The sequence below is a fragment of the Miscanthus floridulus genome, chromosome 1 (assembly GCF_019320115.1).
Source record: "Miscanthus floridulus cultivar M001 chromosome 1, ASM1932011v1, whole genome shotgun sequence".
NCBI classification, from domain to species: Eukaryota; Viridiplantae; Streptophyta; class Magnoliopsida; order Poales; family Poaceae; genus Miscanthus; species Miscanthus floridulus.
The window spans coordinates 182,228,052-182,253,489 of record NC_089580.1 but is presented as its reverse complement, the minus strand read 5'-3'; the positions used below and the strand labels follow the sequence as shown (position 1 = coordinate 182,253,489).

The 25,438-nt window shown below is 45.9% G+C and overlaps 2 protein-coding genes and 1 pseudogene across 13 annotated transcripts; 1 reads left to right on the top strand and 2 right to left on the bottom strand.

The window, feature by feature from the left end:
* Positions 1–829: 829 nt before the first annotated feature.
* LOC136504463 (uncharacterized) lies at positions 830–6,004 on the bottom strand (annotated as a pseudogene).
* A 6,334-nt stretch (positions 6,005–12,338) lies between these two features.
* On the top strand, positions 12,339–13,121 carry LOC136504453 (MFP1 attachment factor 1-like). Its single transcript, XM_066499397.1, has one exon. It carries the CDS (start codon positions 12,354–12,356, stop codon positions 12,933–12,935), a length of 582 nt encoding a protein of 193 aa, XP_066355494.1. The 5' UTR covers positions 12,339–12,353; the 3' UTR covers positions 12,936–13,121.
* Positions 13,122–15,370: 2,249 nt separating this feature from the next.
* LOC136550402 (aspartic proteinase 36-like) lies at positions 15,371–25,352 on the bottom strand. 12 transcript variants are annotated; one of them, XR_010782283.1, is made up of 9 exons: positions 22,044–23,441; positions 21,445–21,969; positions 16,857–16,963; positions 16,472–16,631; positions 16,326–16,396; positions 16,152–16,242; positions 15,983–16,058; positions 15,833–15,904; positions 15,371–15,700 (listed from the first exon to the last, which is right to left on the bottom strand). XR_010782283.1 is itself a non-coding variant. In XM_066541994.1 (9 exons), exons 4-9 carry the CDS (start codon positions 16,478–16,480, stop codon positions 15,654–15,656), a joined length of 366 nt encoding a protein of 121 aa, XP_066398091.1. In that variant the 5' UTR covers positions 16,481–16,631; positions 16,857–16,963; positions 24,363–24,440; positions 24,556–24,753; the 3' UTR covers positions 15,373–15,653. The 12 variants fall into 12 exon arrangements, 8 of the variants coding, with proteins under 8 accessions (XP_066398091.1, XP_066398074.1, XP_066398066.1 ...); XR_010782284.1 differs by having other exon boundaries at positions 15,372–15,700; positions 21,445–21,549; positions 21,623–23,441; XM_066541994.1 differs by lacking the exons at positions 21,445–21,969; positions 22,044–23,441 and adding exons at positions 24,363–24,440; positions 24,556–24,753 and having other exon boundaries at positions 15,373–15,700.
* Positions 25,353–25,438: the final 86 nt, after the last annotated feature.

Genomic DNA, 25,438 nt, shown 5'->3' with positions numbered 1-25,438 from the left:
GTGCTACCCCTAATCTATCACGTATATCATCGTTCCGAACTCGATCCCTTCTTGTATGACCGCAAATCCAACACAACATACGTATTTCCGCGACACTTATCTGTTGAACGTGTCGTCTTTTCGTAGGCCAACATTCTGCACCATACAACATAGCAGGTTTAATCGCTGTCCTATAAAACTTGCCTTTTAGCTTCTGTGGTACCCTTTTGTCACATAGGACACCAGATGCTTGGCGCCACTTCATCCACCCTGCTTTGATTCTATGGCTAACATCTTCATCAATATTCTCGTCTCTCTGTAGCATTGATCATAAATATCGAAAGGTATCCTTCCTAGGCACTACTTGACCTTCCAAACTAGTATCTTCCTGCTCCCGAGTAGTAGTGTCAAAGTCACATCTCATATACTCAGTTTTAGTTCTACTGAGTCTAAAACCTTTGGACTCCAAAGTCTCCCGCCATAACTCCAGTTTCTGATTCACTCATGTCCGACTTTCATCAACTAGCACTACATCGTCCGTGAAAAGCATACACCAAGGGATGTCCCCTTGTATGTCCCTTGTGAGCTCATCCATCACTAAGGACAAACAGATATGGACTCAAAGCTGACCCTTGATGTAATCCTATCATAATCGGAAAGTCATTCCGTGTCTGCCATCGATTGTTCGAACACTAGTCACAACATTGTTGTAAGCCGAAGAGAGAATTTGAAGCTAGGCTCACTTCCTGAGCCCCTTGAGTTTGCAACAACTTTCTCCTGTGTGACAGAGTAGTGCTCAACTTCTCATGCTCTTTCGTTAAAAAAAATACAACACGCAGTTGAACTCGCATTTGATGTAAAGTGTTCATTAAGTCATTCTCAACAAAATTGGTGTCACCTGTTTGTACATTTTTTACATCACCACGCTCGCTTCCAAAGCAGCATAGCAAGTCAATATTGTGCAGTGTCATGCTGCAAGATGGGTATAGATACAAACTAATAATATCAATCTAATGCAAGATTACATGGTGAGAACGAATAAGCATAAACTAGTGATTGGTACTGAGACCTTATTTGGAATAAAACAAAAAAAATGATGGCTATTATAGGATGATCTCCTCTTGGACACTGACATTGAGAGTTTTATTTGGGAGCACGATGCTGTTAACTACAACTACTTCATCTTCAACATCAACTGCTTCACCTGTGTTAAGATAGGATGTTAATTCCAGAAACGAAATTATCACAAAAAATTATGTGGGAAAGCAACAGCAAATCGTTAAGTTTGGGTCTTACCAAGAATAGTAATGCCAAGTTTGGCATTGTGATCACCTTCGCCCTGAATTCAGAACAAAAGTTTCATCACATGAAGCCAGCTGATGGGCCAAGAAAAAAAAGTAGACCATGCAGGCATGTACAGTCGCACCAATTTTGACTGTCATAACTAAACTATTTGCAATCAAATCTCACTGTGGAATGTATTAGCTTTGCAATTGGAACTACCAAACGTTGTTTCAAGAATACTAGATGTGCTGAACCGTTCAGATTTCAGAAACATAACCTTGGCAGAGCAAGAATTAACACTGTAACACTAGGACATTGCTCATGCAATCATGCTGCTTGAACTGAACTTGACAAAGAGTCCTAAGGCGAAGTTTTTAAGCTTCATATGGAATGAGAATTCATTAAATTTGAAATGAATAAAAATGAAATGGTAAAGAGAAAAGCTTGCCTGCACACGTGACCATTTTCCAATGGATGACTTCCACCCCACAATTGAATGTATAACAACGGCATTTTCCTGATACACAAATGAAAAAGAAAGAAATAATACAACAATGAGATATTCATGTTCCTAAATGAGGTTTATCACTTCATACAGAGATAGAGAAAACTAACCATAATTTCAACATCATCCAGAATTATGCAATTGATAAGCCTGGCACCAGCTCCAACGCGTGCATTTGCTGATATAGAGACATTGGGGCCAATCTGTTTATAGAGTTACATGATTAGTTACATTTTGTTTCTCAATAGATTCCCCTATTTAAAAGTTTTAAGCACTTCATTATCAGTCAACAACAACCAACTGAATATGATCCATCATAATCTGACCAAAATAGTTAGACGAAACAGACATTACCTTTGAAGTAGGATGCACCTTGGCAGATGGATGGATATACACATCGCCAACAATAGTGGCAGTTCTTTTGCCATCTCCTGAGGCTAAAAGATGAGGAGAGGTATGGCGGAACTGAGAAAGATATAACCCAGAGCATCTCAAAGACATCCTACTCAAGATGAAGCAATAGTTTGTCAGAAATTCCAATATATTACAAAAAACATGAAAAAATATCTGTATACCCTGGGGTTTTGATCTGTTCCCAAAAATCAAGCGTCTGGTATGTGTACAGCTCCTTCTTTCCTGCTCGAGGGGATAAAATGTCTTGATCTAACCTAACAAAGTCTGGTGGAAGCGCCCTGTTGATATTAAGCTTATAAGGTCTACATAATAATAAATACTTTGTAGTTGAATTAACAGAAGTGCTATCAATTATATACTGGCTAGTTTCTGGAAGAACCTCCACATAATGGTGAAGAGAAAGAGGATAACTGCAGGCCAAACAAGATTTGTAAAAAAACATGAAGAATATAACACAAATACATACTTGGTTGCTGAATGAAGAGCTTCAAAGCTAGATACACGCCGCAAATTTGCTGAAAAGTAGCATTTAAAGGGATTAAACTTGTGCTGGTAAAATAAACTGTTAATCAAGGGAACTAGAAGATCGAGTTAGAATATCTGCTACAAGCAGGGGCGAAGCCACGTTTAAGTTCCCTGGTGCCATGGCACCATGGTAAAAATGTTTTTTACTACTTAGTAGACTCATCTTTACTGTATATTATGGTAATATTGTATATGCTATTTAGACAGCGCACTAGGGTAAATTTTGCTTGTAGCTTTGCCTCTGGCTACAAGTAATACATTTTAGAGCATCCATTTCAGAATTAATATTAAGAATATGAATACAGGCAAAGCAAATAAAACTTTTCCAAGTGACTTGTATCAAAAGTAAAGAATGCATTTACATCTACTTAGTTAAGAGAAGTTGACATTTGAAGCAATAGAATAAACAAAGAATGTTTTGTTTTAAACAATAACACATGTTTCAAAGGAAAAACGTCGTAATATAACAGGGGACAATACCTCTGTCTTTTTTCTGTTTTAAGACATCCTCAATGGCGCTAAAGATATTGGGAGTAAATATATATACTCCACAATTTATGAGATCACTCACCTACAAATAGATAAACTGCATTACTGCTATCAGCTATGCAAATTACTCATTGAGAGCCATTACTTCTGAAAACTGCAATCGATTTCAGAGCCAAATATGGCATGCAAAGTCTCAACTGAAAATATAGACGAGCAAATAAAGCAACAAAGAGCAGAACTGCACTCACAAAAGTCTCTGGCTTTTCCGTATAGTGCAGCAGTTCGTTTGTTTCAGGATCAGCTACCAACTCAGCCAAACTGGTTCGCTGACTCTGCAGATACCTGATTGCAAGTATTAGCATATAGAATATTAAAGGTGGGATGATGTTAAGAGTAACAAATTATGCATGAGAAAGACAAGATTAATCTGCGAATAGTATTAGCATACCTTGTTGACTAGTAAAGTACCCATTCCTCCATACTTGTTATGGGCCTCTACAATGATGAAAACAGTGATACATTTAGCTGTTAGTATCCAACAAGAAGCTATGCAGATGGAGTTATTTAATATTTTACAACAAAAAGGTGCTTATTAAAAGTGTAGCACTTACTATTGTTGGGCAAGTTTGACTTAAATCTCCTATTTCTCTAATCAACAAAACTATAGGTGGAAAATCAAAAAAAGTTCAGATGCATATTGTGCAGCAATATAGAAAGGTAATGAAAAAAAAAGGAATGACAAAGTATCTGGGAATAAACGGTTGATTTCTATCAATATTTCAAAAAATAACTCAGAAGCTAAAATATCTGTTTCATACTCTCAGTTATGTCAGAGATAGAAACCCAAGAATTTGGATGAATGGAGATGTAAAATCTACCCTTTTGTGAAAAAGAGCTTATTGTCCAATGATAAATTAAATCGGCACATCTAAATTATCCTTAAAACACTCTTTTGGAGTGAAGCGTCCATGTACAGAACACTTCAAATTGATAGAGACTTATTTACCATTGATTCACATAATGGTCGATCATTTCGTTGTTGCCTATGCACTATACTAACAATACTTTAAAGTATACACCCGTCACAGCACGAATTGAACAGCGTGTGATATAATTTTTAGTGACCTTATGTACAATACCGTACATTAGAGGCGGATGCATCTCTATAAGATTGAACCCAAGAATATGACAAAAACAAGCTACTAATGACAAGCTCAGCTTTGGATTCAATACCAACCAACTACGCTTCCATAATTCCATTCCACTTACTCTAACTAGTGATAAGTGGACACACTATCATTCGTTCTAAACAACAAAGCAAAGAACAACCTCATGATGTTCAATTATTACACTAGCCATGCTTGTGTCTAAGATTATGAAACACCATCACCAAACTGATAAATCGAACCAACAAGATAGAAGAGTATGCTTCAGTCACTTGGCAACCTACCCAGCATGTCTGGAAGGGGGAAGCTAGAACAGACGTCGCAGTTCAGCAGAACTATGTGTGACTGCAAAACGGCAAGCAAAAACAGCAACGGACTTTTAGAGGATGAAACTTTATTGATCCAACCGACATAGCAATGCAGTAGTTTCCTACAAAACCCAGCCACTGAATGTGTTCTGAATAAGCAAACACTATTCAAAAAGATGTGGATGAAGCAATCCACTGCATTACTGCAGCTTTAGAAATATCCAACTTAATCCAATTTCAGAATTCAAGCTGACAATCAGGCTATGGCACTAAGTCATTACCGGACTGTCTTCCATGATGTAATCTCTAAAGCTGTAGAGCCCTCCAGCTGACCCGTGAGGCTTATCCTCTCGCAGGTACCTAAAATTGGCGAGACCCTGTCAATGGCGAGGCTCTGAAATCTCCCTAGCGCACCCAGCCCAACACCGCAGAAGCAAACATCATCAGGGCACGAAACAAACCTGACAGGGATCCTGAGCTCGTTGGAGATAGACGAGACATAGAGCGCGAATTCCCGCTCCTCGTAGAACCCGATGAGGTATATCTGTACCAGGTTGGGGATCTGCAGCAATGGGATCCAAAAGCTTGTTTCATACGAGCCGCAGACTGAAACATACAAACACCACAATTCGTCCACAAAGGAGATGGGAGCGCAGGAATTGGTGGCTTACCCGGCTGCAGGCGGAGATGGGGTGGTGCACCATGGGCTGGCCGGCGATAGGGAAGAGCGGCTTGGGCACGTTCAGCGACAGCGGCCGGAACCGCGTCCCTGCACCCGACACCAGCACCAGAGCAAACCGATCAGACGAGAGGGCCGAGGGGTTCTCTTGGGGGGGGGGGGGGGGGGGGGGGGGGGGTTGGGGGGGGGGGGGGGGTGTCGGGCAGATCTAGCAGCACTAACCTTTGGTGGGGCCGCCCACCATGATGACGGCGACGATGCGCTGCTCGGAGCCGGCCATGGCTGCTCTGCTTCGGCGCCGGTGGCGGAGTGGTGGGGGGAAGGGACAAGGGAGAGACGCGCGCGGGCGACGGCGTGGCGAGATTTATTGGCGATGGGATGGGATTTGGAGGGGAGCGTGGACCGTGGGTCTTTTTAGCGGAGGCGAAGGCGATGCCGATCAGACGTCGGAGGAGGTGGGCAACGAGGCGGGAGGAGCGTGTGTGTTGGTGGTGAGCGCAGCGGAGCGGAGGCGGGCGACTTCCGGGCAGGCAGTGGCCGTTCTGACTTGTGGAGGTCGTGCGCCGCGCCCGGTGGGATCCGTGCCGCACCGGGGTGCGGGCGCGGGGCTGAATTGGCGCGGATACCGGTGGCCGAGGCCTCGAGGGGCAGCAGCAGAGCGGTAGCTTCCTTCTGGGTGCCGATAATAACGGTCAGGGAACGTGGCGGATGACTGAGCTTGCACGGAATATCCCGCCTGGAGTTTAGGATATTCCGGCGGAGTACTGTGTTAGGACGAAGGGAAAAACGCTGTCATGATGGATCTGGGTAGTACTGTACGATTTGATCAAGGAATTCATGCGATGATGCGGCACTTGGGAACCGTAACCATTGGGTGCCTGTTTACAGCCTTAATTTTCAGTCGGAAACAGTGTTTTCCTCTCACATCAAACCAGCCAGTAGTAAATAATCCACGATCGTTTACGGCCTCCCGAACAAGCCGTTAGTTTGCAAAAAATTTTAAGATTCCCCGTCACATCGAATTTTTGGACGCATGCATGAAGCATTAAATATAAATAAAAAATAAAACTAATTACACAGTTTAGACGAAATTCACGAGACGAATCTTTTAAGCCTAATTAGACTATGATTGGACACTAATTACCAAATAACAACGAAAGTGCTACAATACCATTTTTCAAAAAATTTCGCCAACTAAATAAGGCCTGGATAAGCAAAAGTTCTCCATTTGTAGACGACCCTCGATGACACATTTTTCTCGGCATAAAGAAAATTGCAGCAGTGGGACCAATACTGTTTTTCTTGTCTTATAAGCTAAGGTCATGTTTAGTTCACCCCAACTCTCAACTTTGACACTATGTAAAAAGAAGATTTCCCGTCACATCAAACTTGTGGTACATGCATGGAGTACTAAATGCTGACGAAATCAAAAACTAATTGCACAGTTTGGTTGTACTTTGCGAGACGAACGTTTTGAGCCTAATTAGTCAACGATTGGACAATTATTACCAAATACAAACGAAATGCTACATCGCGCTGCAGTGTCACTGGACATCCGGCGGCGCCAATTCCGGGCGCAACTAAACGTGGCCCAAAAGGACGTCTCAAGCGGAAGCATATAAATATTTTTCTTCTTAATCCAATAAAATCATTCATCTATCTGTAAGTATCTCTGCTCCATTCACTATAAATAAAATAGGGGTGTTATACTGTGTTAGCGATGCTTGAAACAAAAAGTGATCCACAGAAGAGAATGCGCATCACTCATTTTGAACTGCAGTGGTAGATATTGCTGGCTAGATTCCACGATACAGGTGAAATAGATAAACAATAACAGCAATGTTGGCTCGAGAGAGTGGGAGATCAAGACCATTGTCGGTGTTTCGTAAACCGGACCAATAAACTTATACGATTGTCGCGCTGCTCTAGAAAGACGATAATAGCATCTAATAAATATGATGATTTATACTGGTTCAGACCGGAGTCCTACGTCCAGTCTCAGAGAGATCAAGTGAGTGTTCCTCGCTTGAATGCTCTAAAGTTCTTACAATGGGAGGTGCAAGAATGATGAAAGAGGTGTAGAACCTATGCTAGTCGAGGGGCAGCCTGAAGAGAAGCTCTAGGAGCCCTACTGCTATGGTGAATGGATGGAGTGGTAGAGGACGATGAATGAGAATGTCCCAAGATGAGAGCCTTGACTGCCCTTATATAGAGTTTGGGGCCTAGGCTCGTTACAAAGAGGAGGTTCCCCCGACCGAAGGGTCGAGGGCCTGAAGAAGATTCTAGCTAACTTGGCTTGCAAGGTACGCCATCTTCTGATGCTTGCCCGGGCGTGGCTATCGTCATGGTCTTTGTGGCCACGTTGTGGCAGAGGCTGACATGGTGCTACTGTGCTAGTCGTGGCAGCACTGTAGCCATGGTGATTGTTCGTCAGCTGTCCTGTGCAACGCGGCATCCGTCATGGTCTTTGCCGTCATCTCCAGGCCCCCTGGGGCGTCGTACCCGTAGTAGGTAGCCGTCTCTGGGTCGTTGCTTGCCTAGTCGCTTCGTGGGGCTGAGGGCCACGACCCCGATCGTTGGGCTCATCCGGCATGGTCGGCCTCTGCGTTGAGACCCCTGTCGGGGCTTTCATTTGATGGTGGATAGGGCCGTATACCTGCCTAGTGGGTCGTACCCGGTCGACGGTCATCGTACCCGTCATTACCGTCTCGAGGCGGTGTTGTCTTGTCCGTGCAGCATGGTGCAGGGTTGGCGTCTGACCGGGCTGAGGTGACTACTGCCACCTTGGTCCTTACGGGGTTAGTGCGGCATGCTTGCCCCTGTCAGGGTAGGCTTGCTTGGCAAGACGCGACCTCTTTCTATCTCTACCAGAGGTTGCGATGGAGAGAGATCATACGCCTTGCGAGTGTGGTGAGACCAAGGCAGGTGGAAGGGGTCGTGGATAACCCTGACCTCAGTGCCTGGCCTGGCCTGTTCAGCTTTTGCTGGGCCTCGGTCGTTTGGGCCCTTGTCTGCTGTTGCGTTGTGAGCTACGTAGCCCGCCATCTAGTCGATGCCTTGAGATACCCCGGGGTTATAACCCCGACAACCATGCATATTTTTCATATGTTTAGTCAAGCTTGTATATTCATCGCTCTCAAATTCTCTAGCTTGGGCACTGGTAGTTGCAGTGTACAAAGTGGTGCTTAAACCCTCTCTGTCCATTTAGAACACCACTCTAAGCCAACACTATGGAGGGCCTGAGCGCTACTCTCCACACATAATACAAGAAAAAGAGGAAGGAATCACTTTCATTAGCTCTCTTTAGTTCATGCTAGTTTAGTTGGGAGTTATAGTTGAGTCGAACTAAGCTTGGGCTCCGAAAGTAGTATTTAGGAGTCTAGCATAGCTATGGTATTCTTTTTTCTTTTGTAAGACATTTGAGTTATCAATATAGTGGTTGATCTAGGCCACAACTTTAGTTAGTTCTCTCCCAAGGCCATGTGGCATATGCTAGCATCGTGTTCGAGCTCCATGGAAAGATCTAGCTCCATGGTGGCGGGGCACTAACCACCTCATCGACCTCCACACAAGCATGATCTTCGCCGGCACCCATGGGTTGAGCCCCCTACTGTCGGTATGTGAGCCCCTATCACTGAGGATCTTCACCATAATTGTAGCATTGTCCTCTCACATAAACTTTCTTGGTTTGATTTTGTTCTTTTTGGGTTGTAGTTATGATCCTTCTTGCCAAGTTTGGGGGAGCATACGCCTACTCTTCTTCACTTGAGTCATCCTGGGTCGATCTTCTCCTTCCTGGTATTCTTATTATCATCAAGTTTGAAGTCAAGATTCGTGTTAATGGAGTCTCCAATCTCTCCATAAAGAGACATCTCATGTGCTCTATTCTTACTCGCCACTTCATACAGTATCCTGATATCCATACGGTCGATATTCTTCTCATGGAGAATCCCGAAGTATAAGGATGCACTATGGATGTTCTTTATTTTTTTTTTCAAATAATAGAACTATATGCTTTTTAAAGGAGCTTGTATGTTTACATCTATTTTAAGTTTGCACTGCTCCTATATGTTTTGTCTGTCTCTGATCCCACGAACAAAATGTTTTACAATAATAGGTCAGGTGGCCAGCACGGCAGCCCATGGAATATGCTCACTGCTAAGGGCGTCCCCAGTAATCTAGCTAGCTTGCTAGCTAGTACAAGTACACATCACTTCTAGCTACCAATACGCTTTCATCCGTCCAGCAATATGAGGGCCTGTTTGGTTTCTACGGGACCTCCTAAAATTCATGTCACATCAAATATTTGGACACGTATCTTGGAAAGCAATCATGGGACCCACCACCGGCCAACCATACTGCGCTGAATTTGCACACGAGGCAAGTGCACAGAGAGAAGGAGACACGGCTCATGTGAGTGCCTCTGGACAAGTGCGAGCCTACCGTTGGGATGCTCTAAGCAACCAGCAGAACCTTCAGCTTTGCCGGACAAAGCTGTTTGGCTGAAGGTTTCTGCGGCTGATAACTCGGTTGATGCTGTTTTGTTGTAAGAGAAAACCATTATAGTATGGTTGATAAATCGGACCGATAAGTTCAAGCGAAGAGGACAAAATGTGACAGAAACTTGTTAGCATCAAACCCAAGCAAGAACGGAGAACACACATATGGACGCGCATAGTAATGCTCTCATGCTCATGCTCATGCTCATGCTCATGCTCATGCGGTCTCATGCCGGAGCAGCAGAGGTACTTCAACGCGGAGCCAAAGCGCCACCAAGACACCACCACAGGACAAAACTTCGACGCTTCCGTCAGCTGCAGCCTGCGCGTGGCGTGGCGCTGGGTCAGTGGCCGCATGGGTGGGTTAGCAAGGCCGACGCGGCAGGCGAGCGAATGAGCGATGGACCGTTCGGTTCGGGCAATTTTTGATGCAGCTCGCGAGCTGCACGGCCTGTACTGAGAAGTCCGTGATCGGATCCTGACGGCGCGGGGCATCGAGAGGAGGCCAAGTGCAGTTCAGGAAGGTTCGGCTCGTAGCAAGCACGCCGCCGGCTGACAGCCAGGCAGTCCTACGCGTGTTGCCGCTCCTGCTAGGCCAACGACTAAGGCCCATTTTAGTTTCTTTTTTTTTTTTTTTTGTCTCCTACAATAAAAGAGCATGTTTGGGCACATGCATAGAGTACTAATGTAGACAAAAAAAAACTAATTGCACAGTTCTCGACAAAATCACGAGACGAATCTTTTAAGCCTAATTAGCCTATGAAAAGCCTTACGTGCTACAGTAACCCACATGTGCTAATGCCCGATTAATTTGTATCATTGGATTCGTCTCGTAGTTTTCTAATGGGTTCTGTAATTTGTTTTTTTATTAGTATCCAAAAACTTCTCCCGACATCATTCCGACATATCCGATGTTACACCCAAAAAATTTTAACTCCTCAACTAAACACACCCTAAGAGCAAGGATAATAAGCCAGCCAGCAGAAGGCGTTATACCAATTCCACGTCACAAGAAGCCTTTACTAACAGCCTACTGTATAATAGGCTAGCTGTAAGAGCTGGCGGTAGAGGAGACTTGCAGCCTGCTCGCTTGCTCATATCTGGCAATAATATTTTTCTTTCACACCAAACCCGTCAATAGTACTTTCAACCATGGTTTATAAGCCAAACCAGCCCAAATGAACAGGGCCGATATTTATTATTTACATATGCATATCAAGTGCAGGCAGTTTCTCGCTCATACGCGGGCTGGGAGAGTAAATATTTTCTCATACCTTGTGCTCCAACCGGCGAGATGGGAAGCGCCCGCTCGGTAATCTCTCTCCAACGTAGCCATTTTTTCTGTTCACGTGTACTTGTCTCAGCCGGCTAATACAGATTACTCGGCGTGTTTGCTGGTTGGTTTCTGGGCTGGTTTGGGCTGGCTGATGCTGGTTTGTTGTGAGAGGAAAACACTGTTGGCTGGTTGAATAAATCTGGCTAAAACCAATAAGCGAACGGGGTGACTATCCTTGCTCTAACGAGAACGGAAAGGAAATGATGGAATGGACGTGAATCCAAAAGCACCGTGCTTTTACTGCCCACCCCTCTCAATGCAGCATTTACTCGCATCTAGGTCTTGTTTGGATCAAAGGAATTTTAAAGGAAATTTATAGGAATCCATTCCTTTGGAAATGTTTCTAGCAATGCTGTTTGGAATGAAGGAAACTTCAACAGTAAAATAAAGGAAAGTTTCCTACCTCCATTCATTTCACGGGAAACAAAACATCCAGTCCAAACCAATGGATTCACGAAGATCGAGACAGAAAGAGAAGAGAAACAAAAAATAATGTTACTTTATGTGTTTTTCCTGTGTTATGAATTCCTGCGTTCCAAACACCCCTTCTAGTTATTTTCCGCGTTTTTTCTTTCCTCTGTTTTACCACTACACACTCATCACATTCATACGTTTTTTCTATTCCCGTGTTTTTAATTTCTGCGTTCCAAACACACCCTTATCCAGATTTCCTACCGTTCCCGGATGGAACGTTACAAATTCGAACTCAAATGACAGCGAGGAGAATCGAACAGTCAAGAGTATGCATTGCTATCCCACACTGAATGTAGTAGCATCCACCGGCATTTATCCACACTTCCTACCATTCCGATTTCCTGGCGGATGATGACCTCATCTGGACGTTGGAATTCAAATTCAAATCGCAAAAAAGGGGGAAACAATTGGTCAAAGCAAATGAGCATGCATATACGACCCGCCACCCGATCTGATAATGGTAGTACAGGACAGCCTGTTCGCTTGTTGATTTCGACCAGCCTAAACTAATCAATTAATAGTGTTTTTCTCTTATAACAAATTAATAACAGCTAATTTAAACTAGCTCAGAAACTAATCGGTGAACAGACCGAACATTGGTAGCCGTTTCGTTGTTAAGTGCCACCTCATCGCATCGCACTTCCCTTTCTTGAAGCCACCGCAACCAACACCCGAACAAATCCTCAATTACAACGATGTACCACCGTCCACCGAAGCGACGCCACCGCTTTAAAATCCCCGCAGCCACCGAACGGATCGAGCTCCCCCACCTCGCCCGCTCCCCGTCCTACTCTCCGTCCGGCTCCGACCCTAGGGTTTCCATCCAACTCTTCCGGACGCTTCCAAAAATGGCCACCGACGAGCTCGCCCCCGCCCCCGCTCCCGCTCCGGCCGCCGTCGCCCCATCCCCGGCCTTCTCGTTCAGCATCTGGCCGCCGACGCAGCGCACCCGGGACGCGGTGGTGCGGCGCCTCGTGGACACGCTCGCGGGGGACACCATCCTCTGCAAGCGCTACGGCGCTGTGCCGGCCGCCGACGCCGACCCCGCGGCGCGCGCCATCGAGGCCGAGGCCTTCGACGCCGCCGCCGCCACGGGAGGCCCCGCCGCCTCCGTGGAGGAGGGGATCGAGGCGCTGCAGTTCTACTCCAAGGAGGTGAGCCGCCGCCTGCTCGACTTCGTCAAGTCCCGCTCCGCGGACGCCAAGGCCGACCCGCCGTCCGAGGAGGCCCAGGCCCCTGCCGCGCCCGAGGCCGAGGCCGCCGAGCCCGCGTCGTGAGCGCCGGACAGCCATTCGTTCCGTTTCTATTTCCTGAGATGAGATGAGTTGCATCTGGAATTTGTGTGGCGACTGCAGCCTGTGTGGTTTGCGTCTGAGTTTGTATGACTTGAATGTTAGCTGTTTGCGCACATCTATGCAATTCTTGTTCTTCCATGAATACCTCTGTTTTAGTGCGTCGTCTTATTTTTCTTCTTGCAATCCCTGCCTCTGATCAATGATTGTGTTCCGTTTGCTGTGACGCGCATGCATCCAGATAGAGTATAACCCAATGTTGTGTGCCCTGCCCGCCGCTGACCCTGAGGTTTGCAAATCAGGAAGCCTCGAGTGATGGCCAAATTGGTCCGAATTAACAAGCAATAAGAATCCCCCCATCGCCAAGCCACATTTTTATTTCGTAACTGTCATCGTTGATTTGAAATCTGATCATGGGTCATATATACAGTTCAGTATAAATCCTCAGCGATCAAATGCCTATATCACAATCTTCTGTGTAATATCTCGGATGAAGATGAAAGGAATCACTGAAATGTGGGCGTTCCCTTGTCAAGTGACCCTCTGTTCCCTTCGCATGTATTTGGCCATTCCTCTTGCAGTTCACAAACTGAATAAAGCTGAGCAACCGTTATTTCAGTTACATCGGGATCAGTTGAGACGGCTTCAGTCCTCAGCGGTTGCATTGGATAATCGGCTAGTTCATAGCAAGCCAAACATTATCTAAAGTGCTTTGAGTTGATAAATCAAACAAACCCTTCAACGCATTGTGTTCTTTCATAGGATGGTCATCACATATTCACATTGATGTGTGAGTGTGACGCACAGGATTGGAGGATCACGGAATCAAATGGAAACTTTTGCCCCAGCGCCAGTGTGGAACAGGCGAACAGCTTCCATTTTTTTGGTGTATGTGTCGTGCTGTGCTCCCAACTCTTGCTATTCGTCTGTCTACTGTCTCCTACCACTCGATCAAATGTGGTCTCGCTTCCGATGGCTCTTCGACAAGTCAGGGTTCAAACATATCAATACCGTACAATTACTTGTTTTTTGATGAATAAGGGTTCAGATCATCAAATGGATCCGTACCGCACAATTACTTGTTTTCATGCAAGGAGTGTTTGGTAACTCCTATTCTATCTATATCCAGATGAAGGAGAACAGGAATCACTAATGCGAGCGTTCCCTGCTCCTCCATGTACTTGCCATTCCTCTCTCCGTTCATAAACTGTAAGGAGGTGTCCAGATTCAGGGGCTAAAGTTTAGCCGTGTCATATTGGATATTCGGATGCACTAGGAAGACTAAACATGAGCTAATTATAAAACTAATTGCACATGAGTAGACTAATTAGCGAGACGAATCTATTAAGCCTAATTAATTCATAATTAACAAATGTTTACTGTAGCACCACGTTGTCAAATCATGGACAAATTAGACTTAATAGATTTGTCTCGTAAATTAGCCTTAATCTATGTAATTAGTTTTGTAATTAGCCTATGTTTAATACTTCTAACTGGTATTCACAGATTTGATGTGACAGGGCTAAACTTTTACCCAAAGGAAACCATTGGTTGATTCAGTTGCTGACATGTCTCCCACATCACGATCGAAGAATTCATGTTAAATGGTATTGCACCGCAGATCAGATGGCTTTGCCTTCAAAAGAAGAATCCGAACATGGCTAAACTAACCACTAACCGCTTAGCGGAGTGGCCTCCAAGGCCTACGCATTGCCGACCCGAGAAGCTCGCTGCTGCCGCCGCCAACCGCCACCGCCGCCCTAGAGCCTCTCTCCTTCTTCCTCTCCGGTGCATCTGCTAGGGAATAAGAAGGAGAGATGACCTATCCTCCTGCAGTTTCATATCTAATTGCTTAGGGTTTGGTTCTAATAATTTTTTCGGCGAAATCTGATGATTTCCGGACGGGATCGTATTTTCTGCGATGACTTCAGTGATTGCCATGACAAGATTGCTGTTGCTGGCGTTGATTTTATTGGCAGGTGGTCAATTTGTGGCCTTTATCTGCAAGGGGAGTGGTGCTTCTAGGAGCCCCCTACGAGGAAAGCGACTCCAGGTTATCGATCTCATCGTCGATGGTCGCGGAGAGAAATTCAAGGTACCGAGGTGGTGAATCTACATCCTATGTCATACCCAATGATGGAACTGCCGATATTCTTTCAGTGATTTAGATGCGTTTTGTACTGGTTCCAAAGCATTGGATCTTGCGTCATGTCCAATGTCGTGGGGTTGGTCGTCGGATTCGGCAGAAGGACTGCACTTTGGCTTCGGCGTTCGAGGGAAGCCATTGGGAAAGAAGACGATGGAAGAATCTAGATAGATTATTATGTATTTTTTATTTTAGGTTTTTTCATGTGTAATTTGGGGATGTACTGTGCCAAGATTTAATATAAGTCAATCTTCCCTTCGCAAAAAAGAAAAAGAATCCGAACAGATAATGGTCTCTCCTATCGCAGCTTAATTATGGATGGTCTCAACGTCTTCTTCAGGCGTCTACAGTATATTACTTGTCAGCAGTGAACAGTCGCGAACAGATGCAATGCAGAAGCTATACATAGACTAATCAATTAACGCTTTCCAACTCATAACTACGTCACCATCAGTTCATCTTCATTCTGGAAATCTAACAAAGTAGTTTTATGTACGTCACCTATAGCATCTAGCAATACTGAAATAAACTCATGACATGTAGACACCACCACTGGCTCAGAGCTCACTCATCTTCGGTGTCAACGCCGGACTGCCGGAGGAACCTGTAAAAAGTGATACTCAATTGTGTCAGGTTGTGGAAATCAATACTTTGGAAAGTTCACTGTAACAGGTACTCAATTGAACATGAATTTATAGGAATTGTAAATTGTAAATGGGTTAAGCGAGTATCTCACAGTCATGGTCTGTCCATCCAATAACCTGATTTTCCAGGTCATACACAACAAGCTTGTTTGAGAAAACTATGTCTGAACAAAGGTCGAGTAAAATTAGAATCAAAATATTGAACAAACAAAAGGGTAGTAGTAATGACAAACACTGCCTACCTCCAAGAATCACCAAGTTCTTCATATATTCGGGCTGTGACCTTCCATTTCTCAGAACAACATAGCACCAATCACTCTGCCAGGGAAAAATGCAATCTTAACTGTGAAAATTGACAATAAATTGCATCAAGGCGCAGTGTTAACAAAAGCTAGGCGATCGAGATGTTACCCCGTTGTTCAGAAGGTAATCGTGTGGATAGATATCCAATGCAAGGCCTCCGTCAAAATGAAAGGTGATCTTAGGGAAGACATCATCCACTCTACAGAAGGATTGGAAACAATCAGAAATTTTAGAACTACAACATGCTAGTGTACCTAACAACCCACTGCAAGCACTACATACCTTCCATGATGTTTCATATAAAGAATATCCCGGACACTCCAGAATAAGGTGTCTGGATGCTTATAAAAAATCTACAATGGTCAACAAAAACTGGTCAACATATTTCCTTTTAGCTCATAAATTGATGCATGGATAGACTTTTATACCGCAATCATCACAGCCTAGTACATAACCTCCGGGAGATATATAGATGTGGTTCCGATATCAATCATGGCGCCTTTGCCATCACCATAGAAAGTATCTGTAGGCAGTTGTAGTGTAGAGCCAGCCACAGCTACTGAACTCAAATTCACGATGTAGTTTGGCCTACATGTATAAATTCAAAAAAGAACAACCTCTGAGAACAGTAAACAGCATCTATAAACAAAACTGGAATATTAGGACCGTGATTAGTCCAAATTAAACTGTATATTGCTCTAACTGAAGTAGAGATAAAAATCCATCCCAAAAGCCATCCACAGTGTTCATTGTTCAAACAGTGGGCAAAAACCCTATAACCAAACTGTGCTTCTATATAAGATTATCACATACCTCACCAAGCTAGTTGTCTTCTGAAGCTGCCCTACATTTCCAATAGCAATAATGCCAACGCAGTCCACTGTGTTCAAACAGTGGGCAAAAACCTTGCTTGAGGCAGGCTGTGATGCAATGTGGTTGAGTTCAGAATTAATGATTTAAAGAAGAAACAAACATTGCTTTGAGGTTTGAAGAGCCGCCATATAGTTAGTCATGTATGAAAACTAAGGTATCAATGGCAACATCATAACGAAAAAACTAGAATACCATGCCTGAGATTGTGTATTTGTGTTGACAAATGGCTTCTTGCAGCTCCTAGTCTAAAGTGCTAGTTGCAATGTCTGTTCATATGCCTCTGAAACTCTGGTTATTTGTTTCTTTCCAAAACATCCAACAACAAGGATTACTAAAGCATTGACATTTTCGATCTTGTCTGATTCTACTTCTTAAGGCCTTGTTTGGATGTTGTCGGATTCACCCCAATCCACATGTATTGGGGTCGATTGGAGTGGAATTTAGTTCAAGTTCCACTCCAATCCACCCTAACCCATGTGAATTGATGCGAATCCGACTACATCCAAACAAGGCCTAAGTGGAGAAGCTCCAGCACAGAGCAAAGAAGAATGAAACATGCTTCCTTACTCCCTAGTAAAAGGACAATTCTAGCAACAGATGGTTGGGTGGTTTGCAGGTTTGGGTTTATTGGGGTCTGCGCGAAAGATGATCATTCAGCCATCCAGCAGTGTTTATTCAGCATGGCTACTTTAAGCCGCTTCATATCGCGCCTTGGCGAAAAAGGGCTACCGTTCTTCAAACTCCTCAAGGCCTCCGAGCGCTTTTGCTGGTCGGAAGAGGCCGATACAGCTTTCGAGCAGCTCAAGGTGTTCCTAACAAAGCCTCCGATCATGACGGCACCACGGCCAGACGAAACTCTCCTGATCTACATCGCCGCTACTTCCCGCGTCGTCAGCACAGCCATTGTGGTCGAACGCGAGGAGGCCGGGCACACCTATAAGGTGCAACGCCCGGTATATTTCATCAGCGAGGTCCTTAACGAGCCCAAAACTCGTTATCCTCAGGTCCAAAAGCTGTTATACGTCATCTTGATTACATCGCGTAAGCTCCGCCACTACTTCGAGTATTACAAGGTCGCTGTGGTCTCCGAATTCCCTATGGGGGACATCCTCCGTAACAAAGAGGCTAACGGCCGTATCATCAAGTGGGATGTCGAGCTCGGCACTTACTCCATTGAATTCAGGAGCAGGCCTACGATCAAGTCTCAGCCGCTCACTAATTTCGTCGCTGAGTGGACCGAGATCCAAGAGCCCATCGTCGCCACTTGCCCCGAGCACTAGGTGATGTACTTCGATGGCGCCCTTAACATCAACGGTGCTGGTGCGGACATTCTGTTCATTACGCCCACAAAGAATAAGCTCCGATACGTTCTCCGGATACACTTTCCGGCCTCCAACAACGCCGCCGAATATGAAACATGTCTCCATGGACTCCATATAGCCGTTGAGCTCGGCGTCAAACGCCTCATGGTATACGGGGACTCCGCGCTGGTCATCAACCAGCTTAACAAAGACTGGTCTTGCTCTAGCGAGAAGATGGACGCATATTGCGCCGAAGTCAGGAAACTTGAAGGAAAATTCTACGGCATCGACTACCACCACGTGGTACGTGACCAAAATCAACTCGCCGACCATTTATCCAAGTTGGGCTCTTCTCGCGCTGCGAGTCCACTGGGGGTCTTCGTTCAAGATCTCCTGGCGCCGTCCATTAAGGAAGATAAGGAAGTATAAGAAGTTTCCCCGCCGAGCAGCTGGTACTATCGGTACCTTCGCCGGTCACCGATTGGAAGGAACAATTCATCAAGTACCTCACCAGCGCCGAAGTACCCACCAACAAGACTGAAACCGAATGCCTAATTCGACGAAGCAAGCATTACGTGCTGGTAGACGACAACTTGATGAGAAAAAGTGTCAAGGAAGGGATCCTGCAAAAATGCATCACCCAAGAAGAGGGAGTGAAGCTACTTCTTGAAATTCACTCTGGTTCCTGCGGCAATCACGTGACCTCGAGAACATTGGTCGGTAAGGCTTTCCGAGCGGGTTTCTACTGGCCCACAACCATCTCCAATGCAGAAGACCTTGTACGACGTTGTGAAGGATGTCAATTTTTTGCCAAGCAAATACACGTGCCGGCATAAGAGCTGCAAACCATCCCAGCTTCCTAGCCCTTCGCATGCTAGGGACTAGATATGATTGGGCCTTTCAAGCCAGCGCCAGGTGGCTTTCGGTACGTATATGTCACCATTGATAAGTTCTCCAAGTGGATTGAGTATAAACCGCTCGTCTCGGCTACTGCAAAAAAGCAGTTGAGCTCTTCGAAGACATCATCCACAGATTCGGTCTCCCGAACAGTATCATCACCGACCTCGGAATTACATTTATAGGCCATCACTTTTGGGACTTCTGCAAAGACCGTTGCATCTCCATCAAATACATCTGCGTTGCTCATCCTAGAGCCAACGGACAGGTCGAACGGGCGAACGGCATGATCCTTGATGCCCTAAAAAGAGACTATATAAGAAAGAAGAAAAGCACCCAGGCAGATGGCTCAAGAAGCTACTAGCTATAGTCTGGGGACAACGTACTCAAGCTAGTTGCAGCACCGGTGTGTCTCCATACTTCTTGGTCTACGGCTCAGAAGCCATCCTACCAACAGACATTGCCTTCCGAGCACCTAGGGTGGAAAACTTTGATGAAGAGCAGGCTGCAGCTGTTCGGACAGAGGATGTCGATAGGGCCGAGGAGGAATGCCTAATCACCTGCGTCCGCACAGCCAAATATCTGGAAGGCTTGCGGAGATACTACAACCGCAACGTCAAAGGTCGTTCATTTGCTGTCGGCGACCTCGTTCTCCGTAGAAAACAAAAAACCGAAGGGATGCACAAGTTCTCTTCCCCTTGAGAAGGGCCTTACGTCGTTAAAGAGGTCACCCGACCAGGGTCTTATCGCCTATGTGACTTAGACAGAATTGATGTTCCCAACTCGTGGCATATCGAGCACCTTATATGTTTCTATCCTTGAAATGCTCTAGATATGTACTCTCCACTTTATGCTGAATAAAGTTTTGGTCTCCATAACTTGTCTCCACTTGTTCTGCATTGTGGTTTAACCCCCACTCACGGTCGCCGTGCTCTATACTACTTCATAATGATCTCCAATACGAAATAGACATAACTGCGCCGACCACATTTCTCTAAAACTCCAACGTTATCGCCGAACGGTTCTCTCCAATATCGTCGAACGGTTCTCTCCAATGTCGCCGAATGATTTCTCCAAAACGCCAACACATTTTCACCAAAAATCACTAAATAAGTCTTCTCCAAATCACCGAACACTTTGCTCCAAATCTCCAAGATATTGCGCCGAATAGCGAGAAGCAAACTTTCTTTTTTGTTTTCTTCGGAGAAGACCCAGTCTTCGATCTCTCCCTACACATGCCATGGGCTCTGTGCTCTGCGTTATGGGCGGTCGACTGTGGTTCCTTGGTCATGCCTGTTCATCCTACACGTCCATGGGCTCCGCGCTCGACGTTATCGACTTTGGGCTAGCCAAGGCCGAGAGTTCAGCACAGAACTAATTGCTCGAACGCCGTTTATACTACCTATATCTCCAAGTTATTTCAACAATCACCGAGCAGCACATGTTTCACTCTGTTCTCTATGGAGAAGATCCAGTCTCCAATCTCTCCCTACACGTGCTACGGGCTCCGCGCTCTGCGTTATGGGTGGTCGGCTGCGGTTCCTTGGTCACGCCTGTTCCTCCTACATGTGCATGGGCTCCGCGCTCGATGTTATGGACTATGAGCTAGCTGAGGCCATAGGGGTCAATATCGAACTAACTGCTCGGACTCTACTTTTACTTCATATAAATACGTCATGGTCAACACTATGAGGATTTTCTTTCGCCGAAACTACAAGCAAACTGCATACACATGCACCTTGTAATATTCCTCACATACATAATTGTTTTTTGCGCTTTCGCGCGTTCTAACTACACTGTCAAGATATTACAGATGATAATCTCTGAACAGATCATCGAGCTCCACCATCACCATCCGTCTCACCGAACAGGTCTATATCGCCGACCAGCTTTTTTGCTACGTCCTCCACCTGATCCTCCAACTTCTAGGTCTCCGCATCGCTAAGTCCTTCGGTGAACCCACCCCTATTGCCTGAAGGTCGACGGTTGGGTAATAGGACTGAACCACCGCAAGGACATGAGTAGCGACGGACACAACGGTGTCGCGGTTGAAGCTCTTGAAGTTCTCCCATGCTGCTTTGCACCTCTGGATGATGGTGTCTGAACGTTGCCGCCTGCCGTCGAGCTGAATACCCGGGTCCAGGTTGACGCAGTCAAGCACTGGTTTAATTGCGGCGACTACAGTGTTGAAGTTGTCCCTTTGGGTCCTGGCCTCCTGCACCAGCACATCAAACTATGCCTTGGCTTTATGACGGTAGCCTACACACGTTACATAGTTCCATCATATAAGGAAACTACTTCGACAGTAATTCCGACCAGGAGGTATTCACCTTTCAGCTCCTCGACCAGTTTGTCTGCTCGCTCAGACTCCTTTGCCTTCTCCTGATGAAGTTGTTCGATGGCCTAGCGCAGTTGGCCGAGCTTCGCATCTTGCTCTACAAGCGCAACAGTTAGCATAAAAAATATGGCTGTTCAGCAATACCAAGTGCATTCGTTGATATACTCTACCTGCTTTCTGCTCGGATACACTTCTGAGCTCTTCGGATTTCTGTTCCAACTGCTCAGAGACACTCCTCAGTTGTCCAAAGACAGCAGCCAGCTGCTCAAACTGGCTCTGCAGCTGCTCGGACTGGCTCCGCAGCTGCTCAGACACAGCCGCCAGCCGCTTGGACAGGACCCCCTTCTAGTATTCCAGGTCCCGCGCGTTGGACTCTGCAAGGTCTCATTCACGCTAGGGCCTCTGGATGTTTCTCTCTGAGACATTCACCGCCTCTTTGAGTTTTTTTGTTCTCCTCGGCGAGGGGCTCCATCCTCTTTATCAGCTGGCGGCGCTGCTCGGCAGTCCACGTTATCTCCTGCAAATGCATAATGACAATGTCAAAATCCTATTACAAAAGTCAAAGAGGAGCATTTTAGATGCAGTACTAACCTTGATTTGCTTCGTCACCCCAGCAAGGGCGGTTTCTAGTCTCCTGAACTCCCTAGTGGTGTCCTCCTCTTCGATAATTACTATGTCATCGCCGTGCTTTTAGAGGATTCGGATAGCTTAGGGTCGAGGTTCCTCACGCTCGATCTCCTCCACCTCGTCCTCCTCTACTGCAGCTGAAGGCACCACCTGGGGGCTCGATGGCCAGATAGCGGGTCCGACTATGCCCTCCAACGACTCAGGGAGCGCCATCTGCTCCTTCGGCACTGCAAGATTCTCCGCTCTAGATTCTGGCGCGATGCTAGTAGTTATAGTTTCTACTCTAGAGGACATGGCGTCACCTCCCGTCACCATGGGTACAGTCGCCGACTCGTTCGTCGTCAACGGCAGCTGTTCGTCACCGCCAAGTCCACCAACGGTGGTAATTGGCTCCACCACGTGTTGACGAGCACCCGGGGACTCCAGGATGGTGTCCACTGGCATTCTCTCTGTCTCGGAGCTAGCCTTCAGCTGCTCGGTAGTCTAGATGGACGGGACTAGATCCGTCGTACGCCTTGCTCTACATCGAGTCAGCTCATCAATCGTCACAAAAGTTAAGAACTTACAGCAAATTAACTCCAAGGCAAGGATACTTACAGTTTGGTCTGCCGATTCAATTTCTTGAACTGGCGGTGCCTGCCCAAGCCCCTAGGCGCAGTTGTGGGATCGACTCCCATATTCTATGGAGGTCTTGGCTCCTCCATAGCCGACCTCTGTTTTGCCTGAGCTCTGGGGCCCTCTTCGCCTGCTGCTCCAGTTTTCCCTCCGCTTGTTGCTCAGGGACTCCCGTCGTTTGCCCCGCAGGGACTCCCGTCGTCTGTTGTGTAGGATCTTCCCTCTCTCGCTGCTCGGGGACTTCCCTCATCTGTGGCTCAGGGACTTCTTTGCCTCTCCTTGATTGATTCCCCGTGGGAGTGCTGCGTGGAGGCTCTTTCGTGCTCTGTGGAGGATCCTTCGGAACTTCATCGTCATCCGACCAGTCAAACACAGCGGTCCTTCGCGTTCGACTGGTCTGATTATCGCCAAGCGAGATGCCGCCCAGTTTGATGGAAGCAGAACCCGCCATCTTTCTCCTCTTCTAGGTCGGCTCATCTACCGCTGCTCTCTTCCCCTAGGGTTTCTCCGACACCGGGGGAGAACTTTCCGTCCAACCAACATCCGTGCCTCCGGAGTCCGACGATACGCCGCTGGCACTTCCTTCAGGTGGAGTTGGTGGTCATGCATCCACAGCTGGTGGCCAATTGCCCTTTGACACACTTGAAAAGTACATCGCCCTATCCTATGAATGGATCTTTGCATAGGTAAATCAGTCTACTTCTTGGCAATGAAGAATGATACAGGGTATTACGTCGATCAGACGACCCGAACCTATCTAAATTGCTGTCTCTACGCCTTGTGTCACCATCCGGTTCCTATCACGCGCACCCTCACCGATCAATCTAACTTGGGATACCCCTCGGAGGACTGCCGAGCATCTTTTGTCGACACCTAGGTTGTAAAGATATGAATACCTATGAGACAGGCACTGGACAGTTAATCAGTAATAACAAATGTAGCATCCTGTTTGGCCGCAATGTTTCTAATGTTAATGCCACTGCAGTCACTAGCTGCTGGGATACACATGCTAGAAGTTTTGAGGAAAAGTACCTTGGGCTACCTGTTCCGGAAGGAAGAATGGTTAATGGCAAATTTAAAAGCTTGAAAGAAAGATTCAGCAAGAGAGTCAATGACTGGTCAGAGAAATACCTGTCAAGTGGGGGTAAAGAGGTTCTGATTAAATCAGTTTTACAGGGCCTTCCCACCTATGCTATGAGTGTTTTTAAGTTCTCTGCAAGTCTCTGTGATGATCTTGAACAAATGATTAGAAACTTCTGGTGGGGTGATGAAAATGAAAGAAAAAAGGTACATTGGCTAGCCTGGGACAAAATTACTAAACCTAGAGTGAGAGGAGGCATTGGCTTTAGAGACCTCAGGTGCTTCAACCAAGCCCTCCTGGCTAGGCAAGCCTGGCGCCTACTACAATACCCAAACAGCCTCTGTGCAAATGTGCTGAAAGCAAAATACTACCCGTTTGGCAATCTGTTGGATACCAGTTTCCTAAAAAATTCCTCACAATGTTGGAAAGGCATTGAACATGGTCTTGAACTCTTAAAAAAGGGTGTCATCTGGAGAGTTAATTGTGGTCAAGGAATCCGAATTTGGAGAGACAACTGGATACCCCGATCTGACTCTTTAAAAATTTCAAGTCCGGTTAAGAACTCTAGAGTAAGAAGAGTGGCAGACCGGATGACTCAAAACCCCAGGGGCTGGAATGAAACTCTCATAAGACAGACCTTCCTTTTCCATGAAGCAGAGGAAATCCTTGGCATTAGAATCCCAGAGTTAGAGGGGGAAGATATCCTTGCTTGGCACTTTGAGAAAAATGGCATCTTCTCTGTCAGAAGTGCCTACAAACTCGCAGCGGAGTCCAAATCACCTGAGACTTGTGGCAGAAGCCTATCAGCTAACAAGAACATTTTTGACGCAATCTGGAAAACCCTGGTGCCACAAAAAATAAAAATCTTTGCATGGAAATTGGCCCTTAATGCCTTGGGAGTCCAAACAAACAGACTGAAACACCACATAACTCCTGATGCAACCTGTTCGATCTGCGGAGTAGAACCTGAAAATGGGCATCATACCATGGTTCGCTGTACCAAAGCATCTGCTCTAAGATATGCCCTGCGTTAGTCTTGGGACCTTCCTGGTGAGTCGGCTTTCAATTACACAGGGCCGGATTGGCTGTTGGTTTTGCTAAATAGAGTTAACAAAGATACCAGGATAAAATTAATGCTTCTTTTCTGGAGGATTTGGCATCACAGAAACGATATTGTGTTTGGGAAAGGTGATTCCACTATTTCTGTATCTGTGGCTTTTCTGGAAAATTACCTGGTCTCCCTGAACACAAGTGCGGCAAGTGACTCCGATGTTTCAGCTAAAGGGAAATCACCTTGTACCTCTGAAAAACCGCTTGCCCCTCTTGTAAATACTCCAGCTTGTGAAAAGGAATTTCCTTGGTTGCCGCCTCCTCCTGGATGGATAAAACTAAATGTCGATGCCAGCTATGACTTTATCAAAAGACAAGCAGGTACAGGTTTTGTGGCTAGAAATCATGCGGGTGATGCGGTCTTCTCAGGTTGGTCCTGCGATAGCCTGTGTGGATCTGCCGAAGAGGCAGAATGCATAGCTGCACTGTCTGGTATTGGCAAAGCCCTTCAATTCTCCTCGGGGCCTACCTTATTGGAGTCAGATTGCTTAAATGTTGTTCAGGCTATCACAGAAATTTGTTTAAACCGGTCTGCCAACTGCTACATCATAGA